General features: G+C 29.9%; 1 protein-coding gene across 7 annotated transcripts; it reads left to right on the forward strand.

Moving 5' to 3' along the window:
• Nucleotides 1-3371: 3371 nt before the first annotated feature.
• LOC107848902 (protein HOMOLOG OF MAMMALIAN LYST-INTERACTING PROTEIN 5-like) lies at nt 3372-11540 on the forward strand. 7 transcript variants are annotated; one of them, XM_047403748.1, is made up of 8 exons: nt 3372-3556; nt 4500-4624; nt 4718-4780; nt 4865-4904; nt 5060-5225; nt 5776-5850; nt 6355-6523; nt 11180-11540. In XM_047403748.1, exons 5-8 carry the CDS (start codon nt 5208-5210, stop codon nt 11215-11217), a joined length of 300 nt encoding a protein of 99 aa, XP_047259704.1. In that variant the 5' UTR covers nt 3372-3556; nt 4500-4624; nt 4718-4780; nt 4865-4904; nt 5060-5207; the 3' UTR covers nt 11218-11540. The 7 variants fall into 7 exon arrangements, 3 of the variants coding, with proteins under 3 accessions (XP_047259704.1, XP_047259706.1, XP_047259705.1); XR_007050265.1 differs by lacking the exon at nt 11180-11540 and adding an exon at nt 9726-10049 and having other exon boundaries at nt 4718-4908; nt 5776-5885; XR_007050267.1 differs by lacking the exon at nt 11180-11540 and adding an exon at nt 9726-10049 and having other exon boundaries at nt 4718-4908; nt 5060-5182; nt 5776-5885.
• The last annotated feature ends 1753 nt before the right edge of the window (nt 11541-13293 follow it).

Raw genomic sequence — 13293 nt, forward strand, 5'->3', positions numbered from 1 at the left:
TTCAGATCCTTGTAATCTTTCACGATATTGCGTCAATATTGTATCAAAGATATTGATGATATATCATTTCGTATCAGTTCACAATGCGACATAACATTTTGAGATCTTATCACTTCGTTATTTTCAGGTACCTGAACCTCTCATAGGTTTCATGAAGTGTTATGTCGTAGGCTCTTCAAGAGTACATTGCCTTCTTATTATGATTATTTTCTCCTTATCCTTAAAAAAGAATTATTTCATTTAGAACTGATTGGTCTACCACGCTTCAGGCATGCATAGACTTAGTTCTTTAGGAATATAAAATAGGAGCACTTGCTGCTTAAGTATGAGATGCTTTCGGCATTTGACTTGAATTATCTTTTGAATTGAATGAGGTTCCGATGATAATTTCTAACATATTTCATAGCTGCTTATAATCTTTCCCCTATGTTAGGAAAACTAACAAACATCCTCCATCTTATTTGAGGAATCCATCTCTGTGGATCATGGTATATTCATTAATCGTATACCACACATCAAAACTATTAGATGAAATAGTTGGTTTCTGACCTTGAACCAATTAAGAGGGAAGAATTAATTATAATTTATTGGTTTAATGCATACAAGTGCTATTGTATGCAACATATCATATTTCAGACCAACACATGAAGTTTTGTTCTCATTAACAATGGTTTAGCTATTTATCAAAGGCATTCAATGTCAAATCATCATCATTAAGATGAATTGTCTTGATTGCACAATCTGAAAGTTATGCTCTTAACTCAATTTTATTGAGTAAGCAACTTTAATGTCAAACTGCAGGTTGACAATAAACGTATAAGTGATCATCTTATATCGATGCATCTTAATAAATCACATGACAGGTAAATGAACCCTTATTTACCTTTTATATGTTTTAGATTTTAAGAGATCCAATCCCAATATTAGTTGGTCCAACCAACTTATCATGAGAACAAGCGACATTAACAATCCTTGAAGAATCTTCTAGTTCTTCAACTTCAATACATGTCTAATATTCAATATACACATCTTCGAAATGTTACAACCGGTCATATCAACCTATGAACTCATTTATAGTAGTAAACACAAGTTTATCATGACATGTGTTTTTTATTCTTTAGTAAATTTCAGATTTATTATTACATGAATAAATTTTAGATTTACTACTTTAGAAGTATATTTCAGAATAACTCTTCTCAATTATTCAGCCTCTTTTAGAGGTGAGTTGTGATACCATCACAATCAAATGCACGTTTGCATTAATAAGCTTCTCATTCCCCATAGGAATAAAATGTAATCGTGTCTTAAGCCTATCAAATTCTGATAGTTTATAGCCTCTTTTAAGATATTGCTAATTCAGGAGCAAATTGAGGCATACATATTGTTGTAGAGAAATTTTCTCTGACATATCTTATAATCATAATATGCATGTGAAAATATCATCACTTTTGATGATCATTATCATATTGTTCCTCGCGCATATATTCGTGCATTCAATCACTTTTCTTCTTTCAAACAATTATGCACTGCTACCACATTCACTTCAAGAATGGAGCATATTCAATGAGACACGTCTCATGAATTTTCACAAACACCCATTATTTTGTCTTAGCCATTATAGTATCATCAATATGGTGTATTGAGATTCATACTCAATATTTTATCCATATAAAAAGGCGTCTTAAACTATAACTCGATGGGAATTGAACCCCATATCTTATCATCATGGTGCATTGAAACTTTTAACCCAATGTTTTACCCTCTTAATGAGATGAGATTTAAATTCATCACCATATCTTTTAACAATATTGTTCTACATGAACAAATTGAAAGCATAAGTGGTTCAAAATCAATTATTTTTCCTCAAATTCAACAATAATTTTATCATTAATAGCAAAAGACAAATAACATAAGGAATCACTAATCTTGAAATTACCTTTAGATTTATAATCTCACCTTGTTTGGTAGAATCTCGTGCTGATAATGTATTATGAAATATAAAGTAAAAATAACAAGAATAAATAGAGAGAAGAGAGAAGGCTTCTTTATTTCTCTTGAGGAATGAAAGATCATAAGATTGATGATACATTTACAAAATTCGGGAAAAATACTCCTAGTTTCTGACTAAAAGACAGATACTTCAAATCTTGATAGATATCAACTAGATCTTGATAGATTTTATCTATATTCTTGATAGAATTCAATATAATATAAATATATTTATAACAGAAAGCAAATAAAAGAAAAACTTAAACACGAGAGGAGAAGAAAGTGCTTATTTTTCTACTTAATAATAAGTGAAGATTGGAGTACTGTGAAGGGCATTATCGTAATTTCATAACTAACTCAATGACAATTTAAGAATAAGGCTTTGTACTTTCACGTATTATACTACTAGATATTGATGGCCCGTGTATGTTATTTTTTTTTATCTCAATTTAAATTATTAAAATACTTTATATTTTTAATTATTGTGATTTATAGTATTTTTTCTTCTGTTTCAATTTAAATGATGCTGGTATAATTTCGAGATTCACTCAAATATTTTATATTTTTTAAATTTCTTAAGTTGTTATTTATGTGATTTACAATGTCTTTTACATTATTTTTCAATAATATATGAATATTCTCCTTTTATGTGGCACATATAAAATTTTGACAGTGAATCAATTTTTTTTTACGTATATACTTTTATAAGTTATTAATTATTGTGATTTATAATACTTTTTATTTCATTTTTAAATAATATATGTTATTTTATGTCTTCCTCTGTCTCTTTTCAATTTATGTGTACTAATATAATTTCGATAGTCAATTAAATTTTTTATGTTGACATATTATTTTATGTCTCTTTTACCCTTTTTATGAAATATTATCAATTTTTAAATGCTTAGATGATCATAATAATTAATTAGTGGTGATTTAGTAAAATTACGGTAAAAACAATGAAGCACACATATCTTAAGTGACTTGTAATAACTAATTAGAAGCGACATATCAAAATTATTATAAAAAACACTTGTATAATAATTAAATAATAATAGTACAGTAAAATTACAATTGAAACAATTGAAACAGTCATAAATATCTATTTTATTTTTTCTCTAATTAAATATTATTAATTTTATAATATGTAATTACTTATAATATTTAATTAAAAATATAATAATTAATTAAAAATAATATAATAAAATTATGATTGAAGAAGGTGAAACAGATATGTCATCAATTTCTATCTCCCTTGGTAATATAAGAGATTAGCCACAAATTATATCTCCCTTGGTAATTACGTAAATAAGACGAAGGGTATTTACGTAAATAAGGCTTTGTACTTCCAAGTGTTATACTATTAGCCATAAATTATATCACCCTTTCCCTTAGCTGTTCACTTTTCCAATTTCGGTAATTACTCTTCCACATCTTCCCTGCAAATATCTTCCCGCCCAAAAACAACCTCCGAAATCAAAATCTCTTCTGAGCTCCATCTAAGTAGAAATTTTACCTGGGTTTTGAAAAAACGAAAAAACGAGTGTGTTGTTAATCTTTCAGCTGCCTGGTACACTGTTCTTTCTTTTTATTTTATAAATATGTTCCGGCTGATGTTTTTTTGAAGTGTAAATATACATGTATCTCCGTTGTAAGCTGAGTTCAGTGGTTATATTTTTGAAATATGCATGTATCTCGGTGTTTCTCTTCAATCATTAATTTGTAATAGAACTTCAGTTATCTTTCACTGTTTGTTGCATATTTTTTCATGTTCATCTGCTCAAGGATTTTCGGAACTTAATTCTTTATGGATATTTATGATATTTCCACTTGCAACTCGTTTACTTCTCTCTTGATGACACCTATTTGTGCAACTGACTTCCACCTCGTTTCACATCACCATTTCTATCTCACCATTCCAACACATCATCAAACAACCATAGAGGCAGCAGAAACTGGGCCTCTCATATCACTAAGTTTACTGGTAATATTTTGGCTTCTATTTGGTATGTTGTATTTATGAGTTCTGCAAAGTTTTACCTTTTTCTGTTGTTAAAGAACTTTTTTTATATAATTTTTCATATTTTATCGGTTAGTTTCTAGATGCTTGCGATATATTTTGATGTTGAAAATAGATACATACGGTACACATGCAAATTTGGGATATACAATAGTTTTTGATTTTCGATAGGTAAGATGGCATTTGAAGGTAAATGGGTTCTTTGAAGTGCTTATTGAGGGTGAAATAAACTCCAGTGCTCTTTGGAGAACAAACTGTAAAGCCATTTTCAATCAAGCTTTATTTGAGCCCTGACTTCACCTTTGCCAATTTTGATCCGTTTTCTTTCCTTCTGTCGTTTTCACTATGGTCCATTATAGGCTTCTCTTATAAATTTCATTATTTCTGATTTTTGATGGGTTTTATTCCTTTCTTCCCTTTCTGAATTTAGGCGCATAACTATTTTTAATTGTGTTGTTGTGCATGAATGTTGATAGTTGCTTCTTATCTACAGCTGTGACACTAAGGGCATCATTTGAAAGCAGCTGAATCTTATTCCAGAATGATTTATTCCGCCTAATTGTACCACGAAAACTATCGTGCGGAAACTTTTATCTAAGGAGTAACACCCTTTCATATGTAATTCCTTCTTGCCGTTGCAACATTACCTGCAATGAATTGTTGTATTTTTTTTGCAACTTATATTAACTTATCTTGTGGCACACATTGCAGAATTGTTTGGTGACAAGGTATTGGTGTCAAGGGTGCTAGCAAATATGCTTTTTTGTGAATGAGGCAAGTCCCTCTTTTGCTTGAGGTGGTGGGGTAATGAGTTTGCTGGCTATGGTTTCTTCTTATTAAAACTGAGTGATTTTATAGGTTTGATTGATCAATGGTTAACGTCGTGCCAAAAGAAGATGTAGGTAAATATTACTGTGGCTATTATTATATAGTGCTCTACATGTCTCATGACAAAAAAAAATTAATTATTATGATGATAGATTATGATGAGATTGTTATGAATTTTACATATTTATGGTTCTTCGGATCAGATCAACACTTAATTGAATGCAGGACGAGTTAGTATAACAAATTCAAGGTCGGACAACACAATAAGACTATTAATAAAGCGTCAAACTGGATTATTCAGCTAATGGCGAAGTCAGGAATGCAACAAGAAGTGGAAACAATACTATAGTAAGACGACCAACTGAATTCTCTTATGAATCAACTTGAAAAGGTTCCTTCTTCTTTTTCTTATATTTTCATTTTCTCTTTGCATTCTTTTGGGCCATAATTCCATCCTTACGTCCCTTACGATGACAGTTTGAAGAATATCTAGCTAGTTTTGTAAGTAGTAGAAATTGAGGAAAGCTGACATATAATGGGCATTAACATTTCTTGTCTTAATAAACATAGACATTATTCCTGCTTGCCGTATGATATACAATTTGTTTCTCGGGGGATAGACATCAGAAAACTTGTTTAGGTAGGACATTTTTGTTCTAACGTAATAGAGCATTTTGGTATCTACATAAAATTACCTAATATGTTTTTAACATATTTCGGCTCAATGTCAGGGTCAGACAAGTGTTCCTTTTGTTAAGAGTGACCAGTCATTAATCAGACTAAAATAAATTAGATCATCGTAATGATTGTACTTATCAAAAAAATATCGTTCATATATAATGGTTATCATGAGTTCGTAGCTGGGGATTTACCTAAGTATTAATGTTATATGTTTCTTCTTTCTGTTTTCTTGAATATTTTTTCTTTTTGTATTTCTATAGGATAAGAAGTCATTGAAGTTGACGCCCGATGATCATTTGCATTTGGAGGGATTTGCATTGAATCTTTTCGCAAAGGTAGACAAACAAGATCTAGATGGAGGAGCAAACTTGTAAGAGTCATTTAAACTACACCATGTGATGTTTGTTTATATTTACACTTTTCTTAATCGAAATTAATGGTCATAGACTTGTATTTGTAAAGAAAACACTCCGTCTTTTCTATTTGGTTTATCCTCGTGCCACATAATGTATATATTGGAGATCCTTGAACAGTTCGGTGAACTCCAGCGTGATGTGAGTTTTCATCATACCACAATAATATCGATATATTTTTTTCACTTGGCCGTTCGTCCTGTTTTTTTCTTCTTTCGGGTAGTAGTTTGGGTTGGAGGTGGGTGCGGGGTCTAACAATGCAATTACAGTTTTTCCCCACATCATTGTGGGTCTTGTAAGTTCGAATAAATATGTCTTTATGTATGGATAGTCTCTATTTACCCCGTGTATGTTTTTCCCTTTTGTTTAACTTGTTTGTTGTTTCCATCTGTGACCCTGTTCCTTGTCCTCCTTATCTGACAACAGCTTCAGCAGAAACATAAGTATGCAGTTTGGAAGGCAGCAGATATAAGGAAAGCTTTAAAAGAAAGACAAAAGCCTGTTCCAGGCCCTCCTGGTGGTGATGATGATTTTTCATTGTTGGGCCTTCCTGGAGGTGAAAGTGATAATAGGGACTTCTCGGCAGCACAAAGTGGTAAGCATATATGATTTATGGTCAGCATAATCAACAATTGATAGATCCCGCACTCTGAAGGACCTACAATTTCTTGTGTTCATTCCATAACATAAGAATTTTGGTTAATTCCCTTGAGGTCTCTACTATCTCATTTTTAAATACGACATGTTTCATTTCATTGAATTTTTCCCTTTATTGAATAAGCAAATTTAATAGTATGAATCCCATATTAAGTTTTTGGCAACTTTAATTAAGTGAAAACTAAACTTTCCCTCAAGTGTGTAAACACACAAACGTGCCTCAATTTATATTTAGTTGATTAAACACATTCCCTTCACCTAGAGTATTCACATGATCATCCAGTGGCTCTATGTACCTTTTCCATTTGTGAGTACGAGCCATGATTCTAGGTAAATGTTAGAAACGATCGGTCTTGAGTTTGTTTGTTGTTACTTGTTGCCATTTTTCTAAAGGTTTGTTTGTTGTTAAGATTTTAATACTGCTTCTGATTTGTACTTTTTCCCTGATGGAAATTTAAGACAAATTTGATTTTTCAAAATTTCCTTCCATGATGCATAGAAAGAAATATTTATTAAGATTTTATGAGTTAAATAAGTTTTTCTTACAAACTTAAAACCGAAAATACTAAAAGAAGAATATATTTGCTTGCCTTGAGAATTTGTTGTGATAGTGACATTCTCAATCATCCTGGCCGGAACTAATATGCAAGTGTTGGAGCATAAATCTGTAACAAAACAAAAAAGAATATTAGAAGAAATTTAGAATTCAATGTTAATTTTCTTTTTTTAAAAAAACAATTCAATATTCACTCAATTCTTCATGGAAATTGTAAAATTAGCGAAGTAAACGAGCTTCATGCAGTCAAGGTGTTGTACACTTGTACTGATACCTTCCCATTAATCGATTTAGGCCTAGACTTTTACATTGCGAAGTTTACTAAAGAGGAAAGTGTTTCTCAGGTACTCCTTAATGAGCCTTGGTTTGTTAATGGCCAATATTTACCAATTTAGCGTTGGGAGGAGAATTCTTACTTCAATTTTACTTCTACTTTTTCCACATAATCTCTTGCTAGATAGATATGCTTTACATGCATGTCATTGATTATAGCTACTCTGCGCATTTATATGCCTTCTTCTTATAATTTGCTATTTGATTTTGCAACTAGGTCTATTTAATCCAAGTTATCTTTGTTTCAGATTATATTCCGCTATTATAATTTCCTTTAGATGTACGGTTGTTGTCCGGCCTTTACCACTTCCACACATAACAAGAGTTTAAGTGAATCGGGCTGCCCTTTTGCATTTCAATGGTGTGGTTATTTCATTGTTTTTATTTTTCCAATATATGTGAAAAGGAAAGAAATTGAAAGGCTTGTGTCTTTCCCAACAAACTTAGGAAAGATCCAAAGGGCATTCCACACAATCTTATGCCCTACATTCAACAAGTACATGTTGGTAGATTTTAGGAAAGATCCAAAGGACATTCCCCACAATCTTATGCCCTACATTCTACAAGTACATGTTGGTATATTGCCAGAGCTGAGTGTACAAGTGTGGGCATTTTATTTACAATGGAAATCGAGGATATTGGATAGCTTGTTTGCATCCATTGTTTCATATAAGATGGAAACATAAAGCTTAACTTGTACCCTACAAATTAGATGCTGCTATTGTTTGAAGAAATAGGTGTAAGTCAGAGCAGGTAAGTATAAAAGCTGATAATTGAGAAATTTTGGTAGCAAGGCATGAGAAATCTGTGTTCTCTTTGCATCTTCTCAAGTTTGCAAGTTTGTAACTGTTGAAAAAATAAAACATATATGTAACTTTTTATTTTGTCTCATACATGTCTTGCTTGGTCGCGTATTATGTGGACAAACAATTTGATGAAATTATCCAATCTATTATTATTTGGGGATTTGATAAAAACGTTAATGATTTGATTTGATTCCTCTTAGCTATTGAACCCTTTTATTTTGGGGTGGGCGAAGGTAGAGATGGAGCTGGTGGTAGTGGTGATGTAGGTGATGGAGCTGGTGGTGGGGGTGACTTGGGTGGCGAAGAAGGTGGTGGTGGTAACTTGGGTGGCAGAGAAGGTGGTGATGAAGGTGATTGGGCTGGTGGTGGTGAAGGTAATTGAGCTGGTGGTGGTGATGACTTTGGTTTGCTGTTTTGTAGTACCTCTATTATTTTTATTTTTTGGATGCTTGATGTTATGTTACGTATGAGTGGTTGGAAACTATAAAAATATTGCACCCTTTGCATACTTTAAATGTGGAAAGGAAAATTAAGAGGCCGTTTGGCCATAAATATTATTTACTTTTTTTCTGAATTTTTTTTCACTTTATGAAATTCATGGTGTTTGGCCATAGATATTTCAAAAATATTTTAATTTTTTTTTTGAAAAAAAAGTGAAAACGACTTTTTGTTGTTTTCACCGTTTTTCAACTCCAATTCCAAGTTTTTTTTTTATTAGATATAACCCCATTTTTTTTAATATTACATCAAAAGTCCTTACATGGTTTAGATGAGTTTTGGAGCAAATCCGGAAAGAAAGACATTTTTTATGAACAACAAATCTAGTCCGAACACATTTTCGAAAGACATTTCTTCTCGGTAAAAGACATTTTTAAACAACAAATAAAGATTTTTAAGCTAAAAGATCGGTATATTTTCATTATTTGTAGGTATATTTTCATTTTTAAGCTCAGGACCCCATTGATGTAAAATTCTTTTCGTTCATGAGTATAATCAGTAGATAAATTAGTTGGGCAATTTTGATAATTTTAAAAAGTTTGAGGTATAAAATTAAATTTAAAGAAGACTTTCAAAAGTAAAAAACAAATATCTTTAAAAAATACATGGTCAAACATAATTCCAACTTTAATTATTTTTTAGTTTTTTATGGCGAAATGCCTACTAAGGCTTTTGATACTAGGGTCACAGATAAAGGACTAAAGAGTAAAGAGAAAGACGAGAGAAAATATGAAACTTTTTTTGGTAAATAACTATATATTAATACCAAGTGGAAATGTTTGTACATTATTCAATTGATTGTTGGACAACTGTCCCAAAATATCAGCATGAAAGAAAAAAAACTCACTTTCTTAGCTAGATCAATGACAAATTATTGTCTTATTAATCATGTGTTGTTGTTTGGATTAGAACAATTAAATCAATGTTATGTATTTTTTCTTTTGCAGCTCAATAATTCAGGATAAAATAATTTCCCATGTAGTGTCCTAATTTACTGCCGAGGTTGATAAGGTGATAAATCTGAAGACAGAAAAGATTTTATGGGATTATCTTGACCAGTTGCCGTAAGTTCAGAAAAAAGAAACAGGAAAATTTATGTTTATAAATGAATATACTCTTCAGACTTTTCCATTTATCAAATGGTTATTCCTCGATAACTCTTACTGTTATTGACCTAATGATTAGTTCCTCAGAAGCTTTCACTACTGTTTTCACTTGAAACACTTTATGGCTTTATCCTTACTAACAAAATATATGCTCAAATTTAGTCACTTTAATTATGTCATTGTAAAAATAGTGTCTTCATTGTCTACAAATAATTATCTACAAGTATCTTTGATAGTACAAAGTTTAGCTCGCATGCTCATCTTTGAAATTTTGATGATTTTGTCTGACAAGTTTTGTTTACATTGACATTAGTAATAACTAAATCACTAATATCAAGCATTTTACTTTGGCATAACCACTTGGTATAGTTGATTTTCAATTTTAAATTTTCGAATTTGGTAATGCAACAAACGACATGTTCTTCCAGTTATGTTAGCAAGTAGTAACTTTAGACTTGTACAGAGCTCTTTGCAGAATTCTACACATCTTTCCAATTGGATTTTGTTGTTATTATTGGCTAATATCTTCAAAAGTAGGGGTGTGCAAAAATTGAACCGACCGATAAATTGTACTGATAAAAATGTTATTGATTTATTGTTAATGGGTTATTGGGTTAACGGGTTTTTAATGGTTTTATAAAAAAAATTTATTGGATTATTGGTTCGGTTTGGTTTTTTCTTATTGGGTTATTGGGTAAACCGATAACCCAATAAGAATATATATATATGACTTATTATATTTTTCTCTTAGTTTCTCTTTAATCTCTACTAATTAACAAATTTATTATTTCAATTATACAAACTCTTAATTTCTCCTAAAAACATTTAGTTCAAACTTGAAAATTCTTGTAAATTAAAATAAATTATGTAGGATTTTTGTTTGCAACTGAGATTCGACTTTTTTTCATGTTAGTTACTACTATTTCTATTTTATGAGTATGTTCTTATCGGTTAAATCGAAAATAGAACCGTAAGGACTAAAAATCGATAAATCGATAAAAAATATCTTATTGGTTTGGTTATTGATTTAGCATATTTAAAAATCGAAAATTGATAAACCAAATCGATAATATGTAAAATCGAACCGAATCAATCAATGCACACCCCTATTCAAAAGCAACTTTTCTTTTCAAGTATTGAAAAAACTTCATTATATCAATGAGCCTGAAAACACATTACGGCTATCAGTTAGAAGGTATGTGGGTCTAAGATTTGCTAGAGCTAAATCAATCCTCACTATTGGTTAATCATTACGCATACAAATATTCTATTTCTAACATATCATTTTTTAGCAGATACCCAAGCTGAAATACATGTCAATTGCAGTTGCTAAAATTCAAACGTCATGCAATTGTAGCAAGACTCATGTATAAGTTGAAGCATCTACATGATCATGAAAAAACTTGCTGGTTGTCTCTCCAGCAAGCTCCAGAATGTAATGTTGATATTTAGCTTTCTGATATTTTATTTGTTCGGATAACCCTATGAATCATGTATTACGATATTGTAAAAATGTCTGTGCCTGTCTAGTATATTATATATAAGAGAGAATATCAATTTTTGATAGTCCTCACAAGGCTATTATAGTAACTTTAATTAATTTTTAATCCTCTAAAATTGTGACACATTGAATGATAAAGATGAAGTCATTTTATCTTTTTTCTTGTCATATGGACATTTACACTTGGTGCATATGTCATGAAATGAGAAACTATTATTTAATTTTTTTCTTGCAATTTCTATTGTTTAGCTATTTTCTATTTTTTTTTTTTTTTTGAAAAAAAAATAATTAGGAGTAGAGGAAGGAGAATTAAGAAGGAGATTAAAAAGTAGAAAATTAAATATTTATCAATAAAGTGAAAATTCAAACTCTCAATCAAGTGAACTATTCAAACTCCTCTGTTGTTTAACAAATCGGTAAATCACTCTTAGAGCTTTCGTTATAATGTTTTGTTTCTCATTGTTACATATTATTTAATCAAGTCAATTACAAAATATAAACGTCAAATATTTAATAATTAATTTTTTACTTTTACTTCATGCTTTACGAATCATATTTCAATGATATTATTTATACAAGATTTTGATAATAGTTATCCGACATCAAGACCGAAAACCTTAAATTTTGATTAATTATTATTATTTTTTAATCAAAATTGATTATTTAATTACTTTAAAATATTTAAATAGTCTTAACAAAATTAATATTTTATATGAGCTTTTATTTAACGTGGTTAGAAATTGTATGCTCATAAATCGTAAAAATGCTAATATTTTTTAATTTTTATGATTTACGAATTATAATTATTTTATATTATTTTAAATTCTATTATCACATAAAATATCAATTCACTGGAGTTTGGGCCCAGACTTAGCACAGGCCTTATAGAATTAGTATTATTTATAGGAAAAATTACAGAAACTAGCATCCTTAAGACTATAATTACAATAATTAACAACATTTTTTCAAAATTACAACTTATAGCAAAAGTAACAATATTTTACCCACTTCATAGTAATAGAAGAATATGCATTTTTCAGTTGTGCATATGTATTTATAAGTAATACATATATATTTGTAGATGTATTTATATAGCAACATTTTACTTAAATACAAATACAATTTGTTATTTTTCGTAATTATGAAACTGTTGCTATAAAAGTTATAATTAAAGCTACAGAGTTGCTATTTTTGAAATTTCCCCTTATTTATATAGAGGTTATGGGGAAAAATTGAAAAAATTACATAACATCACAATTTATCTTTAATAAATTACATAAAATTTCTACCTTTTTTTATTGATTACCTAAATCCCTTTTTTGTTTAAAAATAGTCGGATACGTCCACAAATTCATAATTTTTTTGATACATAATTTTAATTATGTATCTCCCTTTGATCTAGTTAATGTACTATGTATCTCGACCAAATAATTTTTGAAATGAATGTATCTCAACTTTAAAATCATGTATCCGGATGCTAATTATATATCCGAGCAAATATGAAGTAATTAACCATTACATTTTTAAGTTCAAAATTATGTATCTCAACTTTTAAATTATGTATTCAAAAATCGTAAAATATGAGATTATTTGTAATTTAATAAAAAATAGGGATAGAAAATAATTAGGGGTAAACTTGTTAGGATTTATGTAATTTTTTTAAAAAAAAATTAAGAAGAAATTGTTGGGCCACTAGCAACTTACAAAGTTGCTAGGCCACCAACAACTTATAAATTGCATGACGTTACCTTTATCTCAAGAAAAAAATATAAATAACATACATACCAACCCTTTTGAGAAGTAATTACACCTTCTCTCACTTTTTAAATCACTTTATTCTCTCTCCCTATTAATATTCATAACATAGCCGACATATACATAACATTCTGTGTATATGTTGGGATTTTT

This window comes from Capsicum annuum, unplaced genomic scaffold, assembly GCF_002878395.1.
Source record: "Capsicum annuum cultivar UCD-10X-F1 unplaced genomic scaffold, UCD10Xv1.1 ctg4752, whole genome shotgun sequence".
Classification (NCBI taxonomy): Eukaryota; Viridiplantae; Streptophyta; class Magnoliopsida; order Solanales; family Solanaceae; genus Capsicum; species Capsicum annuum.